Source organism: Coregonus clupeaformis, unplaced genomic scaffold (genome assembly GCF_020615455.1).
Source record: "Coregonus clupeaformis isolate EN_2021a unplaced genomic scaffold, ASM2061545v1 scaf2149, whole genome shotgun sequence".
NCBI lineage: Eukaryota > Metazoa > Chordata > Actinopteri > Salmoniformes > Salmonidae > Coregonus > Coregonus clupeaformis.
In genome coordinates this window covers 65001-87435 of record NW_025535603.1, presented here as the reverse complement: position 1 = coordinate 87435, position 22435 = coordinate 65001, and the positions used below count along the sequence as shown (strand labels likewise).

Sequence of the window (22435 nt, the reverse complement as noted above, 5' to 3'; positions counted from 1 at the left end):
GTTGGCTCAGTGCATTTAGTAGGCTGTGTAGAGAGGTTGCTGTTGGATCAGTGCATTTAGTAGGCTGTGTGTAGAGAGGTTGCTGTTGGCTCAGTGCATTTAGTAGGCTGTGTGTAGAGAGGTTGCTGTTGGCTCAGTGCATTTAGTAGGCTGTGTAGAGAGGTTGCTGTTGGCTCAGTGCATTTAGTAGGCTGTGTAGAGAGGTTGCTGTTGGATCAGTGCATTTAGTAGGCTGTGTAGAGAGGTTGCTGTTGGATCAGTGCATTTAGTAGGCTGTGTAGAGAGGTTGCTGTTGGCTCAGTGCATTTAGTAGGTTGTGTAGAGAGGTTGCTGTTGGATCAGTGCATTTAGTAGGCTGTGTAGAGAGGTTGCTGTTGGCTCAGTGCATTTAGTAGGCTGTGTGTAGAGAGGTTGCTGTTGGCTCAGTGCATTTAGTAGGCTGTGTGTAGAGAGGTTGCTGTTGGCTCAGTGCATTTAGTAGGCTGTGTAGAGAGGTTGCTGTTGGCTCAGTGCATTTAGTAGGCTGTGTAGAGAGGTTGCTGTTGGATCAGTGCATTTAGTAGGCTGTGTAGAGAGGTTGCTTTTGGATCAGTGCATTTAGTAGGCTGTGTAGAGAGGTTGCTGTTGGATCAGTTGCTGGTGTATCAGTGCATTTAGTAGGCTGTGTAGAGAGGTTGCTGTTGGATCAGTGCATTTAGTAGGCTGTGTAGAGAGGTTGCTGTTGGCTCAGTGCATTTAGTAGGCTGTGTAGAGAGGTTGCTGTTGGCTCAGTGCATTTAGTAGGCTGTGTGTAGAGAGGTTGCTGTTGGATCAGTGCATTTAGTAGGCTGTGTAGAGAGGTTGCTGTTGGATCAGTGCATTTAGTAGGCTGTGTAGAGAGGTTGCTGTTGGATCAGTGCATTTAGTAGGCTGTGTAGAGAGGTTGCTGTTGGATCAGTTGCTGGTGTATCAGTGCATTTAGTAGGCTGTGTAGAGAGGTTGCTGTTGGATCAGTGCATTTAGTAGGCTGTGTAGAGAGGTTGCTGTTGGCTCAGTGCATTTAGTAGGCTGTGTAGAGAGGTTGCTGTTGGCTCAGTGCATTTAGTAGGCTGTGTGTAGAGAGGTTGCTGTTGGATCAGTGCATTTAGTAGGCTGTGTAGAGAGGTTGCTGTTGGATCAGTGCATTTAGTAGGCTGTGTAGAGAGGTTGCTGTTGGATCAGTGCATTTAATATTGTAACCTGCAGTACAGTAACGGTATAATACAGTGATTATCCAGCCTGGGGCCACATCATCTCAGTGCATTTAGTAGGCTGTGTAGAGAGGTTGCTGTTGGCTCAGTGCATTTAGTAGGCTGTGTGTAGAGAGGTTGCTGTTGGCTCAGTGCATTTAGTAGGCTGTGTGTAGAGAGGTTGCTGTTGGCTCAGTGCATTTAGTAGGCTGTGTAGCGAGGTTGCTGTTGGCTCAGTGCATTTAGTAGGCTGTGTAGAGAGGTTGCTGTTGGATCAGTGCATTTAGTAGGCTGTGTAGAGAGGTTGCTTTTGGATCAGTGCATTTAGTAGGCTGTGTAGAGAGGTTGCTGTTGGATCAGTTGCTGGTGTATCAGTGCATTTAGTAGGCTGTGTAGAGAGGTTGCTGTTGGATCAGTGCATTTAGTAGGCTGTGTAGAGAGGTTGCTGTTGGATCAGTGCATTTAGTAGGCTGTGTAGAGAGGTTGCTGTTGGATCAGTGCATTTAGTAGGCTGTGTAGAGAGGTTGCTGTTGGCTCAGTGCATTTAGTAGGCTGTGTAGAGAGGTTGCTGTTGGCTCAGTGCATTTAGTAGGCTGTGTGTAGAGAGGTTGCTGTTGGCTCAGTGCATTTAGTAGGCTGTGTGTAGAGAGGTTGCTGTTGGCTCAGTGCATTTAGTAGGCTGTGTAGAGAGGTTGCTGTTGGCTCAGTGCATTTAGTAGGCTGTGTAGAGAGGTTGCTGTTGGATCAGTGCATTTAGTAGGCTGTGTAGAGAGGTTGCTTTTGGATCAGTGCATTTAGTAGGCTGTGTAGAGAGGTTGCTGTTGGATCAGTTGCTGGTGTATCAGTGCATTTAGTAGGCTGTGTAGAGAGGTTGCTGTTGGATCAGTGCATTTAGTAGGCTGTGTAGAGAGGTTGCTGTTGGCTCAGTGCATTTAGTAGGCTGTGTAGAGAGGTTGCTGTTGGCTCAGTGCATTTAGTAGGCTGTGTAGAGAGGTTGCTGTTGGCTCAGTGCATTTAGTAGGCTGTGTGTAGAGAGGTTGCTGTTGGATCAGTGCATTTAGTAGGCTGTGTAGAGAGGTTGCTGTTGGATCAGTGCATTTAGTAGGCTGTTAGAGAGGTTGCTGTTGGATCAGTGCATTTAATATTGTAACCTGCAGTACAGTAACGGTATAATACAGTGATTATCCAGCCTGGGGCCACATCATCTCAGTGCATTTAGTAGGCTGTGTAGAGAGGTTGCTGTTGGCTCAGTGCATTTAGTAGGCTGTGTGTAGAGAGGTTGCTGTTGGCTCAGTGCATTTAGTAGGCTGTGTGTAGAGAGGTTGCTGTTGGCTCAGTGCATTTAGTAGGCTGTGTAGAGAGGTTGCTGTTGGCTCAGTGCATTTAGTAGGCTGTGTAGAGAGGTTGCTGTTGGATCAGTGCATTTAGTAGGCTGTGTAGAGAGGTTGCTTTTGGATCAGTGCATTTAGTAGGCTGTGTAGAGAGGTTGCTGTTGGATCAGTTGCTGGTGTATCAGTGCATTTAGTAGGCTGTGTAGAGAGGTTGCTGTTGGATCAGTGCATTTAGTAGGCTGTGTAGAGAGGTTGCTGTTGGCTCAGTGCATTTAGTAGGCTGTGTAGAGAGGTTGCTGTTGGCTCAGTGCATTTAGTAGGCTGTGTAGAGAGGTTGCTGTTGGCTCAGTGCATTTAGTAGGCTGTGTGTAGAGAGGTTGCTGTTGGATCAGTGCATTTAGTAGGCTGTGTAGAGAGGTTGCTGTTGGATCAGTGCATTTAGTAGGCTGTGTAGAGAGGTTGCTGTTGGATCAGTGCATTTAGTAGGCTGTGTAGAGAGGTTGCTGTTGGATCAGTGCATTTAGTATTATAACCTGCAGTACAGTAACGGTATAATACAGTGATTATCCAGCCTGGGGCCACATCATCTCAGTGTAATACAGTGATTATCCAGCCTGGGGCCACATCATCTCAGTGTAATACAGTGATTATCCAGCCTGGGGCCACATCATCTCAGTGTAATCTGCTGCTGCCAGAGGAACCTCATTAAACACAAAGGACCTGACAGAGCTAAGATCATAAAGCTTCATACTACTCTCTTTGATGTTAGAAAACTAACGGCTTTCTTTCACATCCAGCAATCACCATCACTCCTGTAATGCTGTAGAACCCAGTGCAGGGTGATGAAAGACTTTCAGAGACAGCAGGGATGAGCTTCACTTTAAGTTTAATCTATGATATCCCATCTCCCTCTCCCCTGTGCCGTGACTTTAATGTTACCTTCTAATCCTCTGTAGTAGCATTAGTAAGAGAAGCTCTTGTCTGAGGCTCAGAGCTACTGGGGTTTCTCTCTCTGGTTTTAACATCTCTGTTTCTCTCATGTATTGGATTCTAATTGACTTCTGTTTTCTCTGGTCAGCATCTTGTTTGTTGTTGTCACTGAGGGGTATTTTTGTCAGTAGGTAAGAACTAGGCTTGGGCAGTATACCGTATATACTGTATACCAGGGTATTTTGAGATACCCACGGTATGATATTCAATACTGTCAATACCCCCCAAAAAAATATATTTTGGGGTTCACAGCGAAGTTGTCAAACCTATTGTTATTGTCTGAATTCGTATTATTTATGTTTTCCTTTTTTTCTAATTTGTCACACAGGAACTAGAGGCCATGAATAACTTGATACAAAAGAATGGCCCCGACTGGCCTATAGGGGGCACTGTTATAAGCAGTCTGACTTAAACCCTTATATCCATCGCCCTGTTTAACCTAGAGACTTCAACACATTTGCCTCAAGGACCCATAATGTCCGTCAGGATAGATTTTCCTCCGTATTGGACATTTTGGAAAACTTTTGAAAAATTTAACCATAAATCCAAATAACACCAACGTCGGTATGTAGGCCCAAAGCTAAGGGATTCCTTAAGAGATGGCTAAGTTATTGATACATCAGAAAATCAGATTTATATGCCCAAAGCTAAGGGATTCCTTAAGAGATGACTAAGTTATTGATACATCAGAAAATCAGATTTATATGCCCAAAGCTAAGGGATTCCTTAAGAGATGGCTAAGTTATTGATACATCAGAAAATCAGATTTATATGCCCAAAGCTAAGGGATTCCTTAAGAGATGGCTAAGTTATTGATACATCAGAAAATCAGCCTTTCCGTATCCATTTAAATCCTTTGTACAGGGCCTTCAGAAAGTATTCACATCCCTTGGCTTTTTCAAAATGTTGTTGTGTTACAGCCTGAATTTAAAATGGATTAAATTGAGTTGTTTTGTCACTGGCCTACACACAATACCCCATGATGTCAAAGCGGAATTCTGTTTTTAGAAATGTTTACAAATTAATTAAAAATGAAAAGCTGAAATGTCTTAAGTCAATAATTATTCAAACCCTTTGTTATGGCAAGCCTAAATAAGTTCAGGAGTACAAATGTGCTTAACAAGTCACATAATAAATTGCATGGACTCACTCTGTGTGCAATAATAGTGTTTAACATGATTTTTGAATGACTAACTTGTCTCTGTAACCCACACATACAATTATCTGTAAGGTCCCTCAGTTGAGCAGTGAATTTCAAACACATATTCAACCACAAAGACCAGGGAGGTTTTCCAACGCCTTGGAAAGAATGACACTTATTGGTAGATGGGAATACATTTTTTTTTAGCTGAAATTGAATATCTCTTTGAGCATGGTGAAGTTATTAATTACACTTTGGATGGTGTAGCAATACACCCAGTCACTACAAAGATACAGGCGTCCTTCCTAATTCAGTTGCCGGAGAGGAAGGAAACCACTCAGTGATTTCACCATGAGGCCAATGGTGACTGAATTAGCTGCAAGAACGAGCTGCAAGAAACACTCTAAGTGGACAGTTTTATCTCCATCTCTTCATTCAAAGACTCAATCATGGACACTCTTACTGACAGTTGTGGCTGCTTCGCCTGATGTATTGTTGTCTCTACCTTCTTGCCCTTTGTGCTGTTGTCTGTGCCCAATAATGTTTGTACCATGTTTTGTGCTGCTACCATGTTGTGTTGCTACCATGTTGTGCTGCTACCATGTTGTGCTGCTACCATGTTGTGTTGCTGCCATGTTGTGTTGCTACCATGTTGTTTTCATGTTGTGTTGCTACCATGCTGTGTTGTCATGTGTTGCTACCATGCTGTGTTGTCATGTGTTGCTACCATGCTGTGTTGTCATGTGTTGATACCATGCTGTGTTGTTGTCTTAGGTCTCTGTCGTGGTCCTCTGTAGCTCAATTGGTAGAGCATGGCGCTTGTAATGCCAGTGTAGTGAGTTCGATCCCCGGGACCACCCATACGTTTAAAAAAAAATTATGCGCACATGACTGTAAGTCGCTTTGGATAAAAGTGTCTGCTAAATGTAATTATTATATTATTATTATAAATGACACAAAGAATGATAGTAAAAAGCTTTGGAGCACCTTAAATTAAATGTTGGGCAAAAAAGGCAAACTCCGCTTCATCATTCATTGAATCAGATGGCTCATTCATCACAAAACCCTCTAATATTTCCAACTACTAAGGACCACATAATTTCATAAATGTGTCAAGTGCAGCGTCTGGTTGCTCGTCATTACACACCACGGACCAACATATATTCTTTACATCAACAACATAGGAATCACTACAAAACATATTGTATGACCTCTTATACACTATATTAGGCCCAGCCTTTGGAACTTTGGTTTTCCTAGATATGGCTACTATATTGTGATCACTACATCCGATGGATTTGGTTACTGTTTTCAAACACATTTCTGCAGCATTAGTAAAGATGTGATCAATACATGTTGATGATTTCATTCCTGTGATGTTTGTAACTACCCTGGTAGGTTGATTGATAACCTGAACCAGGTTGCAGGCACTGGTTACAGTTTGAAGCTTTCTCTTGAGTGGGCAGCCTGATGAAAGCCAGTCAATATTTAAATCACCCAGAAAGTATACCTCTATTGATTTCACATACATTATCAAGCATTTCACATGTTATCCAGATACTGACTGTTAGCACTTGGTGGTCTATAGCAGCTTCCCACCAGAATGGGCTTTAGGTGAGGCAGATGAACCTGTAGCCATATTACTTCAACAGTATTTAACATGAGATCATCTCTAATCTTTACTGGAATGTGGTTCTGAATATAAACAGCCACACCTCCACCGTTGGCATTTCTGTATTATCTGTAGATCTTATAACCTTGTATTGCTACCACTGTATCATCAAAGGTATTATCTAAGTGAGTTTCAGAGATAGTCAGAATATGAATGTCATCTGTTACTAGCAAATTATTGATTTCATGAACCTTGTTTCTTAAGCTACATATGTTAACGTGGGCTATTTTTGTAACACTTTTCTGGGATGCTTGATTGTTTTTCTTGCTTTACTGGGAAGCTTAGCAGAGGTAGACATGCTCGGGTTACTTTTATTAGTGCAGGGTGAGCTGCACACAGTGGACTTCCTTCTAGGGCACACCACCTCAGTGCTAACAGTATTACTCTGGTTCATTTAAGTGGTAATGAGGATATATCCTCCAAACACCGGCTTCGAGGGCATTATCACTTTTATACAACGCGTTACCAACATATTCAAATAATGATTGGCATATTTTCATAAAAAATGTTATTTTGATGCATTTATTCATACTATTTCATCCTTCCACAAGATATAGTCCCGAAACAAATCTAGGGTTCCTACCCAAGCCGGCTGGTCGTACGTTCTATTGGTTCGGTTGCCAGAGACACGACCCAGTCGTTCAGTCTTTTTGTTCTGTAACTATGGACACGACCCAGTCGTTCGTTCTAAATGTTCCATTGCCATTCTGGCTGGCAACGTTCTTATCCCTTGCTTGCTAGCTAGACAACTACGGCTAACTTAAAGTCACGTGAAACAGTGCAGCCAGAATAACAACAGTAGCGGCATTTGTTTAAGCTGTTTTCTAGTGACATTTATTTGGATACATCCATAACAATGAGCTAAGGAGGCACGATTTCGCCTGGCGTAGAAAATGTGCTCTCTCGTCAGGACACTGTTGTTCAGAGGAGCTAGCCAACAACACAGCTAACACAATCACTTCAAACAGAAGCTGGAAAGACTGCAATCTTGCTGCACTTCATTTAGATTTAGCTTTTTTCAATTGACATTTCTTTGTATATATCCTTAAAAATTATGCCAGCTGATTCATGATTTCGACTGGCTGAGAAACGCTGCCTGCCTGTCTGTCTCGTCCTGTCTCCCAACCCCTACACGTTCATTACTATGGGACAGTTGGAGATCAAATTTGAATGTTAAAACAATGGTGCAAATGTCGTAGAGACAGACAGCAAGGTTTATACAAATATATGCTGTTGAAAACTAAATGTTAGTCTAAAAGAAATGTGAGATAATGTCTAGATGCTTTGTATAATGGAGATCAAGTTTATAAATTGCCTGGCTGGGCTGATGAGACTGTGGATTGCACAGTCAGATGGAACAGAGTAAATAGGCATTTTAACATCATAGATTTAGCCGGTGGTAATTTGTGGAAAAGACACCGGCTGGAATGCGCTTTTAATCAATCAGCATTCAGGATTAGACCCATCCGTTGTATAAAGGCATATGATTACTACCTTTTGCCAGCTAAATGTCTTTATAACTTACTATACGTTAACTATCTAAGATGTCCCAAATAAATTCTCTCTAGCTCAGGGCTCCAGCTATGCATTAGGTTTGCTAACTTGCTAGCTAAGTGCCTAGCTTGCGAGATCAAGCTTCCGACCGACCGTCCGACCCGACCGACCGACCGACCGACCGACACATGGCACAGCCATGAGAGAGCCCTCAGCCCCGCCTCCTCCTCATCATTAAATATTCAACCACTGCGGTCCCTGCCTCACTCTCAGTCTCTCCGTCTCAGCCTCTGTCTCTACCAGGGCTCATAGGGAAAACATACAGCACAGCATGTGATGGCTGAGGATGACAACAATACATTGTTGAGAACCAGTAATCTACCTATCCTCCTCCTCTGTACCTGTCTTTAGAACCAGTAATCTACCTATCCTCCTCCTCTGTACCTGTCTTTAGAACCAGTAATCTACCTATCCTCCTCCTCTGTACCTGTCTTTAGAACCAGTAATCTACCTATCCTCCTCCTCTGTACCTGTCTTTAGAACCAGTAATCTACCTATCCTCCTCCTCTGTACCTGTCTTTAGAACCAGTAATCTACCTATCCTCCTCCTCTGTACCTGTCTTTAGAACCAGTAATCTACCTATCCTCCTCCTCTGTACCTGTCTTTAGAACCAGTAATCTACCTATCCTCCTCCTCTGTACCTGTCTTTAGAACCAGTAATCTAACTATCCCCCCTCCTCTGTACCTGTCTTTAGAACCAGTAATCTACCTATCCTCCTCCTCTGTACCTGTCTTTAGAACCAGTAATCTACCTATCCTCCTCCTCTGTACCTGTCTTTAGAACCAGTAATCTACCTATCCTCCTCCTCTGTACCTGTCTTTAGAACCAGTAATCTAACTATCCCTCTGTACCTGTCTTTAGAACCAGTAATCTACCTATCCTCCTCCTCTGTACCTGTCTTTAGAACCAGTAATCTACCTATCCTCCTCCTCTGTACCTGTCTTTAGAACCAGTAATCTAACTATCCCCCTCCTCTGTACCTGTCTTTAGAACCAGTAATCTACCTATCCTCCTCCTCTGTACCTGTCTTTAGAACCAGTAATCTACCTATCCTCCTCCTCTGTACCTGTCTTTAGAACCAGTAATCTAACTATCCCCCTCCTCTGTACCTGTCTTTAGAACCAGTAATCTACCTATCCTCCTCCTCTGTACCTGTCTTTAGAACCAGTAATCTACCTATCCTCCTCCTCTGTACTTGTCTTTAGAACCAGTAATCTACCTATCCTCCTCCTCTGTACCTGTCTTTAGAACCAGTAATCTACCTATCCTCCTCCTCTGTACCTGTCTTTAGAACCAGTAATCTACCTATCCCCCTCCTCTGTACCTGTCTTTAGAACCAGTAATCTACCTATCCTCCTCCTCTGTACCTGTCTTTAGAACCAGTAATCTACCTATCCCTCTGTACCTGTCTTTAGAACCAGTAATCTACCTATCCCCCCACTCCTCTGTACCTGTCTTTAGAACCAGTAATCTACCTATCCTCCTCCTCTGTACCTGTCTTTAGAACCAGTAATCTACCTATCCCCCTTCTCTGTACCTGTCTTTAGAACCAGTAATCTACCTATCCTCCTCCTCTGTACCTGTCTTTAGAACCAGTAATCTACCTATCCCCCTTCTCTGTACCTGTCTTTAGAACCAGTAATCTAACTATCTCCTCCTCTGTACCTGTCTTTAGAACCAGTAATCTACCTATCCTCCTCCTCTGTACCTGTCTTTAGAACCAGTAATCTACCTATCCCCCCTCCTCTGTACCTGTCTTTAGAACCAGTAATCTACCTATCCTCCTCCTCTGTACCTGTCTTTAGAACCAGTAATCTACCTATCCTCCTCCTCTGTACCTGTCTTTAGAACCAGTAATCTACCTATCCCCCTCCTCTGTACCTGTCTTTAGAACCAGTAATCTACCTATCCCCCTCCTCTGTACCTGTCTTTAGAACCAGTAATCTACCTATCCCCCTCCTCTGTACCTGTCTTTAGAACCAGTAATCTACCTATCCTCCTCCTCTGTACCTGTCTTTAGAACCAGTAATCTACCTATCCTCCTCCTCTGTACCTGTCTTTAGAACCAGTAATCTAACTATCCTCCTCCCTCTGTACCTGTCTTTAGAACCAGTAATCTACCTATCCCCCCTCCTCTGTACCTGTCTTTAGAACCAGTAATCTACCTATCCTCCTCCTCTGTACCTGTCTTTAGAACCAGTAATCTACCTATCCTCCTCCTCTGTACCTGTCTTTAGAACCAGTAATCTAACTATCCTCCTCCTCTGTACCTGTCTTTAGAACCAGTAATCTACCTATCCCCCTCCTCTGTACCTGTCTTTAGAACCAGTAATCTAACTATCCCCCTCCTCTGTACCTGTCTTTAGAACCAGTAATCTACCTATCCCCCTCCTCTGTACCTGTCTTTAGAACCAGTAATCTACCTATCCTCCTCCTCTGTACCTGTCTTTAGAACCAGTAATCTACCTATCCCCCCTCCTCTGTACCTGTCTTTAGAACCAGTAATCTACCTATCCTCCTCCTCTGTACCTGTCTTTAGAACCAGTAATCTACCTATCCTCCTCCTCTGTACCTGTCTTTAGAACCAGTAATCTACCTATCCTCCTCCTCTGTACCTGTCTTTAGAACCAGTAATCTAACTATCCCCCTCCTCTGTACCTGTCTTTAGAACCAGTAATCTACCTATCCCCCTCCTCTGTACCTGTCTTTAGAACCAGTAATCTACCTATCCTCCTCCTCTGTACCTGTCTTTAGAACCAGTAATCTACCTATCCCCCTCCTCTGTACCTGTCTTTAGAACCAGTAATCTACCTATCCTCCTCCTCTGTACCTGTCTTTAGAACCAGTAATCTACCTATCCTCCCCTCCTCTGTACCTGTCTTTAGAACCAGTAATCTACCTATCCCCCTCCTCTGTACCTGTCTTTAGAACCAGTAATCTAACTATCCTCCTCCTCTGTACCTGTCTTTAGAACCAGTAATCTACCTATCCCCCTCCTCTGTACCTGTCTTTAGAACCAGTAATCTACCTATCCCCCTCCTCTGTACCTGTCTTTAGAACCAGTAATCTAACTATCCCCCTCCTCTGTACCTGTCTTTAGAACCAGTAATCTACCTATCCCCCTCCTCTGTACCTGTCTTTAGAACCAGTAATCTACCTATCCTCCTCCTCTGTACCTGTCTTTAGAACCAGTAATCTACCTATCCCCCTCCTCTGTACCTGTCTTTAGAACCAGTAATCTACCTATCCTCCTCCTCTGTACCTGTCTTTAGAACCAGTAATCTACCTATCCTCCTCCTCTGTACCTGTCTTTAGAACCAGTAATCTACCTATCCCCCTCCTCTGTACCTGTCTTTAGAACCAGTAATCTACCTATCCTCCTCCTCTGTACCTGTCTTTAGAACCAGTAATCTACCTATCCCCCTCCTCTGTACCTGTCTTTAGAAGCAGTAATCTACCTATCCCCTTCCTCTGTACCACCAGATATGAGTCTGAACACTCACCTAGTTTCATATTGTAGTAGAACCTGAACATTGAACAATAACAGCAAAACTGGCTAAAATCAAATATTAGAATCAGCTGTTTGTTTTAGAGCATTCTGCTCTGTCTGTCTGCTGTCTGTGATATCATCATGGTTGGTATCTCTGCTCTCTCTCTTCCTCTCTGTCTCTCTGTCTCTCTGTCTCCCTCTTTCTTGCTCTCTCTCTCTCTCTCTCTCTCTCTCTCTCTCTCTCTCTCTCTCTCTCTCTCTCTCTCTGTCTCCCTCTCTTTTTCTCTCTCTCTCTCTCTCCCTCTCTCCCTCTCTCTCTCACTCCCTCTCTCCCTCTCTCTCTCACTCCATCTCCCCGTTTGCACTGATCTGCACACAATCAAACCCCCATCAGGAGCATCTCCCTCCCTCCCTCCCTCCCTCCCTCCCTCCCTCCCTCCCTCCCTCCCTCCCTCCCTCCCTCCCTCCCTCCCTCCCTCCCTCCCTCCCTCCCTCCCTCCCTCCCTCCCTCCCATCTCCCCTCAACCACTCCCTTCCTCTCTCCCCTCCCACATCCTCTCCTCCCTCCCTTCCTCCCCTCCCCTCCCCCCCTTCCTCCCTCCCTCCCTCCCTCCCCTCCCTTCCTCTCTCCTCTCCTCTCCTCTCCTATCCTCTCCTCTACTCCCCTCCAGTGTAACACTGCCTCCCATTCCCAGCTGCCTCTCTTTCTCCCTCTCTCTCCTTCACACTCAATCTCTCTCTACCCCATCTACCTCCCTCTCCCTCCGTCTCATTACATTGCCTGTCCTGTCTGAGGGATGCTGTGTTGGGAGAAGGGAATGGGATGGGTAGTGGTTGATGTAGGGCCAGGAGCCACAGGAAGACATCAGCAGGCGAGAGGAGAGAGAGAGCTGGTTCTGTTTCTCTAGAGACTGATCCGTGCTGGCCGTCTGTCTGTCTGCTGCCAGCCTCCATCTTCCTCCTGGATACTACAACACTGGATCCCACAGCTCAGAGAGGAGCAGCTTTCTTTTCCCTGCTACCTACCTAGCTACCTAGCTAGCGTTAGTCTGTCTGCTGCTGTCCTGAGAGAGAGCGTCATCATCACACCACCACCCAGCCCTCCTCCCTGATACTACAGAGAGGAGCTGCTTCCAGACCTGGTAGGATACCATACTCCAGAGAGGAGCTGCTTCCAGACCTGGTAGGATACCATACTCCAGAGAGGAGCTGCTTCCAGACCTGGTAGGACCTCCTCCTGCTATCCTGCTCTGTAAGGATATCACCCAGCTCCATCGCAGCTCCCCAGTATCATGGCTCAGGCTGCATCTCAGATCAAGAAGAGAGCGATTGTTGACACCTCCGTTGAGGACGAGAAGCTTAAGAAGAGGAAGATCAGACAAGCCCAACGGCAGCTGAAGAAAAAGGTACATGAGAAGGAGAGGAAGGGAGAGGAGGAGGAGAGGAGAGGGGGAGAGAGGAGGAGAGGAGGAGGGGGGGAGATGAGGGGTAGAGTAGGAGGAGGAGAGGAGAGGAGAGGAGAGAGGAGGAGAGGGGGAGATGAGGGGGAGAGTAGAGGAGGGAAAGAGAGGAAGAGGGAGAGGAGAGGGGGAGAGGAGAGGAGGAAGAGGAGAAGGGGAGAGGAGCAGCAGGAGGAGAGGAGGAGAGGGGGAGATGAGGGGTAGAGTAGGAGGAGGAGAGGGGGAGGAGGAGAGGGGGAGAGGAGAGGAGCAGGAGGAGGAGAGGCTGTTAAGCTCAGTGTCTCCCGGTGCTCTCATTCCTTTGTCCTGGTTCCTTTCCTCCACAGACATCTGCAGCATGCTACACATCACACTGAGTGGGTGGGCTTTTAGAGGGGAGGGGAGAGGCACAGGGGAGGGGGAGAGACACGGGGGAGGGGGAGAGACATGGGACAGTAGAGGGGACTGCACTCTCTCAGCCTCCCTCAGCCTCTCTCAGCCTCCCTCTCTCAGTCTCTTTCCTTCTCTCCCTCTCTCAGTCTCCCTCTCAGTCTCCCTCTCTCAGTCTCTTTCCTTCTCTCCCTCTCTCAGTCTCCCTCTCAGTCTCCCTCTCTCTGTCTCTCTCTCTCTGTCTCCCTCTCTCAGCATCCCTCTCTCAGCCTCCCTCTCTCAGCCTCTCTGTTGCTCCGTGTGGCATGGTGCTGCTTGTTTCCGTGGTATCAGCCTGAGGAATCCTCACCTGTGTATCAAAAGGTTTAGCGTGGTGGTGTGCTGTGTTGTAGCGTGGTGGACGGACTGATTAATAATATAGGCTTATCTCTCTGTAGCACAGGCATGCTGCTGCAGACTCCAGGCTAATTTACGAGACAGGCATGCTGCTGCAGACTCCAGGCTAATTTACGAGACAGGCATGCTGCTGCAGACTCCGGGCTAATTTACGAGACAGGCATGCTGCTGCAGACTCCGGGCTAATTTACCAGACAGGCATGCTGCTGCAGACTCCGGGCTAATTTACGAGACAGGCATGCTGCTGCAGACTCCGGGCTAATTTACCAGACAGGCATGCTGCTGCAGACTCCGGGCTAATTTACCAGACAGGCATGTGCCTCAGGAAAGAGAGTTGAACAGGGCTGGGGGATACAGCACATGTTCCCTATACACCTAATGCTATACACATGTTAACCCTAACCCTAACCCTAGCCCTAACCCTAACCCTAACCCTAGCCCTAACCCTAGCCCTAACCCTAGCCCTAACTCTAGCCCTAACCCTAACCCTAACCTAGGTTGTTTGTCTAGCTCCATGGTGTTCCACATCTTTGTTTTCCTTCATATTCACATTGTCATTTCTTCTTTGTCATATAACTAATGTATCTTAGTTTCTATGTTGGTCCTGAAGCTGAAGCTACCGAACAGCGTCTTCCTGCCGTTGTTTCTCTGGACGGGTTCAGTGGATCAGTTCTCTGGTGGAATGTACAACACATTTCAAATAGTTGCTGCAGTAAACGTTGAGATACTGTATGTCAGATATACATGTCCTTCTGTGGAATGTTCCGCTCTGCTCCGTACGTCATGTGATTTCCCATTAGAGGAGATGGTGACGATAACAGACAGTAAACCTATTGGCTATTCAGCAACATTCTTTCTCCTCCAAGTCACAGCGTGGTCCTGTGTCCTGTTCTTCCTCTGTCTGTGCTGCATCTCTGTCCGCCCTCCTCCTAGCCCTGTTTATCCCACTCCACTGTCACCTTCCCTTTCATCTGACAGACAGAACCATAATGACTTACACCACAACCAAGACCAATGGAGATTCACTTTATATGACTGTTCCTATATGATTCCTAGTGGGACTGTTAAAACAGTTGGTATGAGCTTTCCCACACGTATCTAATCTGTATGGATGTGGAGTGAAGGGGAGGGGTGGTGGTCCCGTGTTGGAGCGGGAGGGGGACTCCCGTGGGGTGTGGGGGGTTAGGAAGAGGTGTTGACCGACCCTAAGCCCTCATCAGTCCAGGCCTCACTACCATCAGTCAAGGGTCACTACCATCAGTCAAGGGTCACTACCATCAGTCAAGGGTCACTACCATCAGTCAAGGGTCACTACCATCAGTCAAGGGTCACTACCATCAGTCAAGGGTCACTACCATCAGTCAAGGGTCACTCTCACTAACTAAGAATGTCCTCTGTTCAGCAGGATGGGTCACACCATCACACCATCCAGGACAAGAGAGAGAGAGAGAGAGAGAGAGAGAGAGAGAGAGAGAGAGAGAGAGAGAGAGAGAGAGAGAGAGAGAGAGAGAGAGAGAGAGAGAGAGAGAGAGAGAGAGAGAGAGAGAGAGAGAGAGAGAGAGAGAGAGAGAGAGAGAGAGAGAGATAGAGAGAGAGAGAGACAGAGACAGAGAGACACAGAGAGACAGAGACACAGAGAGACATAGACACCTAGACAGAGAAACAGAGAGACAGAGACACAGAGAGACACAGAGAGATACAGAGAGAGACAGAGAAACAGAGAGACAGAGACACATAGACAGACAGAGACAGAGAGAGACAGAGACACAGAGAGACACAGAGAGATACAGAGAGACAGACAGAGATACAGAGAGACAGAGACAGAGAGATACAGAGACAGAGAGACAGAGAGACACAGAGACACAGAGACAGAGACCGAGAGACAGAGGCCGAGAGACAGAGACCGAGAGAGAGAGACCGAGAGACCGAGAGAGAGAGACAGAGACAGAGACAGAGAGAAACAGAGAGTATAGCTTTGTGTTACCAACTCACCTCTGATCCCATGACAAAGGCCACACGTGCCGTTAGACACCATGCCAGCAGGAGGCAGTGTAGCTGGCTTGGCTGAGGGAGGCTGCGTGAGGGAGAGAATGAAGGAAGGAGACGGAGCCTTCAGTGTCAGAGTAGCCTCAGCGGGGTCGACAACAACCGGATATTCCAGGTTTCAGGGGAAATGGAAGAGAGAGCCTGTAACGTGACTTCCGCTTTCAGACGTTAACAAGGTGACACTCCATCTTAACTCCTCCTGTACCTCATTAGACGTTAACAAGGTGACACTCCATCTTACCTCCTCCTGTACCTCATTAGACGTTAACAAGGTGACACTCCATCTTAACTCCTCCTGTACCTCATTAGACGTTAACAAGGTGACACTCCATCTTAATTCCTCCTGTATCTCATTAGACGTTAACAAGGTGACACTCCATCTTAACTCCTCCTGTACCTCATTAGAAATGGAACACTGGTTAGTCTAATGTACTGTATCTCATTAGAAATGGAACACTGGGTACTGGTTAGTCTAATGTACTGTATCTCATTAGAAATGGAACACAGGGTACTGGTTAGTCTAATGTACTGTATCTCATTAGAAATGGAACACTGGGTACTGGTTAGCCTAATGTACTGTATCTCATTAGAAATGGAACACTGGGTACTGGTTAGTCTAATGTACTGTATCTCATTAGAAATGGAACACAGGGTACTGGTTAGTCTAATGTACTGTATCTCATTAGAAATGGAACACAGGGTACTGGTTAGTCTAATGTACTGTATCTCATTAGAAATGGAACAATGGGTACTGGTTAGTCTAATGTATTGTATCTCATTAGAAATGGAACACAGGGTACTGGTTAGTCTAATGTACTGTATCTCATTAGAAATGGAACAATGGGTACTGGTTAGTCTAATGTATTGTATCTCATTAGAAATGGAACACTGGGTACTGGTTAGTCTAATGTACTGTATCTCATTAGAAATGGAACAATGGGTACTGGTTAGTCTAATGTATTGTATCTCATTAGAAATGGAACACAGGGTACTGGTTAGTCTAATGTACTGTATCTCATTAGAAATGGAACACTGGGTACTGGTTAGTCTAATGTACTGTATCTCATTAGAAATGGAACACAGGGTACTGGTTAGTCTAATGTACTGTATCTCATTAGAAATGGAACACAGGGTACTGGTTAGCCTAATGTACTGTATCTCATTAGAAATGGAACACTGGGTACTGGTTAGTCTAATGTACTGTATCTCATTAGAAATGGAACAATGGGTACTGGTTAGTCTAATGTACTGTATCTCATTAGAAATGGAACACAGGGTACTGGTTAGCCTAATGTAATGTATCTCATTAGAAATGGAACACTGGGTACTGGTTAGTCTAATGTACTGTATCTCATTAGAAATGGAACACTGGGTACTGGTTAGTCCAATGTACTGTATCTCATTAGAAATGGAACACTGGGTACTGGTTAGTCTAATGTACTGTATCTCATTAGAAATGGAACACTGGGTACTGGTTAGTCTAATGTACTGTATCTCATTAGAGATGGAACACTGGTTAGTCTAATGTACTGTATCTCATTAGAAATGGAACACTGGGTACTGGTTAGCCTAATGTACTGTATCTCATTAGAAATGGAACACTGGTTAGTCTAATGTACTGTATCTCATTAGAAATGGAACACTGGGTACTGGTTAGTCTAATGTACTGTATCTCATTAGAAATGGAACACAGGGTACTGGTTAGTCTAATGTACTGTATCTCATTAGAAATGGAACACTGGGTACTGGTTAGCCTAATGTACTGTATCTCATTAGAAATGGAACACTGGGTACTGGTTAGTCTAATGTACTGTATCTCATTAGAAATGGAACACTGGGTACTGGTTAGTCTAATGTACTGTATCTCATTAGAAATGGAACACTGTGTAGTCTAATGTATTGTATCTCATTAGAAATGGAACACTGGGTACTGGTTAGTCTAATGTACTGTATCTCATTAGAAATGGAACACTGGGTACTGGTTAGTCTAATGTACTGTATCTCATTAGAAATGGAGCACTGGTTAGTCTAATGTACTGTATCTCATTAGAAATGGAACACTGGGTACTGGTTAGCCTAATGTACTGTATCTCATTAGAAATGGAACACTGGTTAGTCTAATGTACTGTATCTCATTAGAAATGGAACTCTGGGTACTGGTTAGTCTAATGTACTGTATCTCATTAGAGATGGAACACTGGGTACTGGTTAGTCTAATGTACTGTATCTCATTAGAAATGGAACACTGGTTAGCCTAATGTAATGTATCTCATTAGAAATGGAGCACTAGGTACTGGTTAGCCTAATGTAATGTATCTCATTAGAAATGGAACACTGGGTACTGGTTAGCCTAATGTACTGTATCTCATTAGAAATGGAACACTGGGTACTGGTTAGCCTAATGTACTGTACCTCATTAGAAATGGAACACAGGGTACTGGTTAGCCTAATGTACTGTATCTCATTAGAAATGTTTAGTCTAATGTACTTAATAAACTCGGTAGTTAGAGCCCTGAATGCTGATTGGCTGACAGCCGTGGTATATCAGACCGTATACCACGGGTATGACAAAACATTTATTTGTACCGCTCTAATTCCGTTGGTAACCGGTTTCTAATAGCAATAAGGCACCTCAGAGCTTTGTGGTATATGGCCAATATACCACGGCTAAGGGCTGTGTCCAGGCACTCCGCAGTGCATAAGAACAGCCCTTAGCATATACCACACCTCCTCGGGCCTGATTGCTTAAGTGTCTCATTAGGAATGGTTAGTCTAATGTACTGTATCTCATTAGGAATGGTTAGTCTAATGTACTGTGTCTCATTAGGAATGGTTAGTCTAATGTACTGTATCTCATTAGGAATGGTTAGTCTAATGTACTGCATATACCACAGCTCCTCGGGCCTTATTGCTTCAGTGTCTCATTAGGAATGGTTAGTCTAATGTACTGTATCTCATTAGGAATGGTTAGTCTAATGTACTGTATCTCATTAGGAATGGTTAGTCTAATGTACTGTATCTCATTAGGAATGGTTAGTCTAATGTACTGTGTCTCATTAGGAATGGTTAGTCTAATGTACTGTGTCTCATTAGGAATGGTTAGTCTAATGTACTGTGTCTCATTAGGAATGGTTAGTCTAATGTACTGTATCTCATTAGGAATGGTTAGTCTAATGTACTGTATCTCATTAGGAATGGTTAGTCTAATGTACTGTATCTCATTAGGAATGTTAGTCTAATGTACTGTGTCTCATTAGGAATGGTTAGTCTAATGTACTGTATCTCATTAGGAATGGTTAGTCTAATGTACTGTATCTCATTAGGAATGGTTAGTCTAATGTACTGTATCTCATTAGGAATGGTTAGTCTAATGTACTGTGTCTCATTAGGAATGGTTAGTCTAATGTACTGTGTCTCATTAGGAATGGTTAGTCTAATGTACTGTATCTCATTAGGAATGGTTAGTCTAATGTACTGTGTCTCATTAGGAATGGTTAGTCTAATGTACTGTATCTCATTAGGAATGGTTAGTCTAATGTACTGTATCTCATTAGGAATGGTTATTCTAATGTACTGTGTCTCATTAGGAATGGTTAGTCTAATGTACTGTGTCTCATTAGGAATGGTTAGTCTAATGTACTGTGTCTCATTAGGAATGGTTAGTCTAATGTACTGTGTCTCATTAGGAATGGTTAGTCTAATGTACTGTGTCTCATTAGGAATGGTTAGTCTAATGTACTGTGTCTCATTAGGAATGGTTAGTCTAATGTACTGTGTCTCATTAGGAATGGTTAGTCTAATGTACTGTGTCTCATTAGGAATGGTTAGTCTAATGTACTGTATCTCATTAGGAATGGTTAGTCTAATGTACTGTATCTCATTAGGAATGGTTAGTCTAATGTACTGTATCTCATTAGGAATGGTTAGTCTAATGTACTGTGTCTCATTAGGAATGGTTAGTCTAATGTACTGTATCTCATTAGGAATGGTTAGTCTAATGTACTGTATCTCATTAGGAATGGTTAGTCTAATGTACTGTGTCTCATTAGGAATGGTTAGTCTAATGTACTGTGTCTCATTAGGAATGGTTAGTCTAATGTACTGTATCTCATTAGGAATGGTTAGTCTAATGTACTGTATCTCATTAGGAATGGTTAGTCTAATGTACTGTATCTCATTAGGAATGGTTAGTCTAATGTACTGTATCTCATTAGGAATGGTTAGTCTAATGTACTGTATCTCATTAGGAATGGTTAGTCTAATGTACTGTATCTCATTAGGAATGGTTAGTCTAATGTACTGTATCTCATTAGGAATGGTTAGTCTAATGTACTGTATCTCATTAGGAATGGTTAGTCTAATGTACTGTATCTCATTAGGAATGGTTAGTCTAATGTACTGTATCTCATTAGGAATGGTTAGTCTAATGTACTGTATCTCATTAGGAATGGTTAGTCTAATGTACTGTATCTCATTAGGAATGGTTAGTCTAATGTACTGTATCTCATTAGGAATGGTTAGTCTAATGTACTGTGTCTCATTAGGAATGGTTAGTCTAATGTACTGTATCTCATTAGGAATGGTTAGTCTAATGTACTGTATCTCATTAGGAATGGTTAGTCTAATGTACTGTATCTCATTAGGAATGGTTAGTCTAATGTACTGTATCTCATTAGGAATGGTTAGTCTAATGTACTGTATCTCATTAGGAATGGTTAGTCTAATGTACTGTATCTCATTAGGAATGGTTAGTCTAATGTACTGTATCTCATTAGGAATGGTTAGTCTAATGTACTGTGTCTCATTAGGAATGGTTAGTCTAATGTACTGTATCTCATTAGGAATGGTTAGTCTAATGTACTGTATCTCATTAGGAATGGTTAGTCTAATGTACTGTATCTCATTAGGAATGGTTAGTCTAATGTACTGTATCTCATTAGGAATGGTTAGTCTAATGTACTGTATCTCATTAGGAATGGTTAGTCTAATGTACTGTATCTCATTAGGGAATGGTTAGTCTAATGTACTGTATCTCATTAGGAATGGTTAGTCTAATGTACTGTATCTCATTAGGAATGGTTAGTCTAATGTACTGTGTCTCATTAGGAATGGTTAGTCTAATGTACTGTATCTCATTAGGAATGGTTAGTCTAATGTACTGTATCTCATTAGGAATGGTTAGTCTAATGTACTGTGTCTCATTAGGAATGGTTAGTCTAATGTACTGTATCTCATTAGGAATGGTTAGTCTAATGTACTGTGTCTCATTAGGAATGGTTAGTCTAATGTACTGTGTCTCATTAGGAATGGTTAGTCTAATGTACTGTATCTCATTAGGAATGGTTAGTCTAATGTACTGTATCTCATTAGGAATGGTTAGTCTAATGTACTGTATCTCATTAGGAATGGTTAGTCTAATGTACTGTATCTCATTAGGAATGGTTAGTCTAATGTACTGTGTCTCATTAGGAATGGTTAGTCTAATGTACTGTGTCTCATTAGGAATGGTTAGTCTAATGTACTGTATCTCATTAGGAATGGTTAGTCTAATGTACTGTATCTCATTAGGAATGGTTAGTCTAATGTACTGTATCTCATTAGGAATGGTTAGTCTAATGTACTGTATCTCATTAGGAATGGTTATTCTAATGTACTGTATCTCATTAGGAATGGTTAGTCTAATGTACTGTATCTCATTAGGAATGGTTAGTCTAATGTACTGTATCTCATTAGGAATGGTTAGTCTAATGTACTGTATCTCATTAGGAATGGTTAGTCTAATGTACTGTATCTCATTAGGAATGGTTAGTCTAATGTACTGTATCTCATTAGGAATGGTTAGTCTAATGTACTGTATCTCATTAGGAATGGTTAGTCTAATGTACTGTATCTCATTAGGAATGGTTAGTCTAATGTACTGTATCTCATTAGGGAATGGTTAGTCTAATGTACTGTATCTCATTAGGAATGGTTAGTCTAATGTACTGTGTCTCATTAGGAATGGTTAGTCTAATGTACTGTATCTCATTAGGAATGGTTAGTCTAATGTACTGTATCTCATTAGGAATGGTTAGTCTAATGTACTGTATCTCATTAGGAATGGTTAGTCTAATGTACTGTATCTCATTAGGAATGGTTAGTCTAATGTACTGTATCTCATTAGGAATGGTTAGTCTAATGTACTGTATCTCATTAGGAATGGTTAGTCTAATGTACTGTATCTCATTAGGAATGGTTAGTCTAATGTACTGTGTCTCATTAGGAATGGTTAGTCTAATGTACTGTATCTCATTAGGGAATGGTTAGTCTAATGTACTGTATCTCATTAGGAATGGTTAGTCTAATGTACTGTATCTCATTAGGAATGGTTAGTCTAATGTACTGTATCTCATTAGGAATGGTTAGTCTAATGTACTGTATCTCATTAAGAATGGTTAGTCTAATGTACTGTATCTCATTAGGAATGGTTAGTCTAATGTACTGTGTCTCATTAGGAATGGTTAGTCTAATGTACCTCATTACATAGTGGATGTTAGGAGTGTTTATTTTGTCAACACTCTTATCCAGAGCAATTGAAGTTAAGTGCCTTGCTCGAGAGCACATCAACAGATTTTTCACCCTAGTCAGCTCAGGGATTCAAACCAGCGACCTTTTGGTTAGTGGCCCAACGTGCTTAACTGCTAGGCTACCTTCCTCCCGTTGATGAGTGTATACATTAAGCAGCGTGTATTATATAACTGCTGGTGCATAGTGCTTATGAGGCTGTTCACTACACT

General features: G+C 43.2%; 1 protein-coding gene and 1 long non-coding RNA gene across 3 annotated transcripts in view; both read left to right on the top strand.

The window, feature by feature from the left end:
- The first annotated feature begins 392 nt into the window (after positions 1 to 392).
- On the top strand, positions 393 to 2307 carry LOC123488309. Of its 2 annotated transcripts, none has more exons than XR_006660014.1 (3): positions 393 to 921; positions 1019 to 1184; positions 1430 to 2307. It is a non-coding gene; the product is annotated as an uncharacterized LOC123488309 (long non-coding RNA). The 2 variants fall into 2 exon arrangements; XR_006660015.1 differs by having other exon boundaries at positions 978 to 1184.
- Positions 2308 to 12069: 9762 nt separating this feature from the next.
- Positions 12070 to 22435, top strand: part of LOC123488308 (ankyrin-3-like) — a 73070-nt gene continuing 62704 nt past the window's right edge. The window contains exon 1 of the mRNA XM_045219218.1: positions 12070 to 12794. Within this exon, the coding sequence (XP_045075153.1) occupies positions 12681 to 12794 (114 nt within the window). The 5' untranslated portion in view covers positions 12070 to 12680. The remainder of the gene's footprint in view (positions 12795 to 22435) is intronic.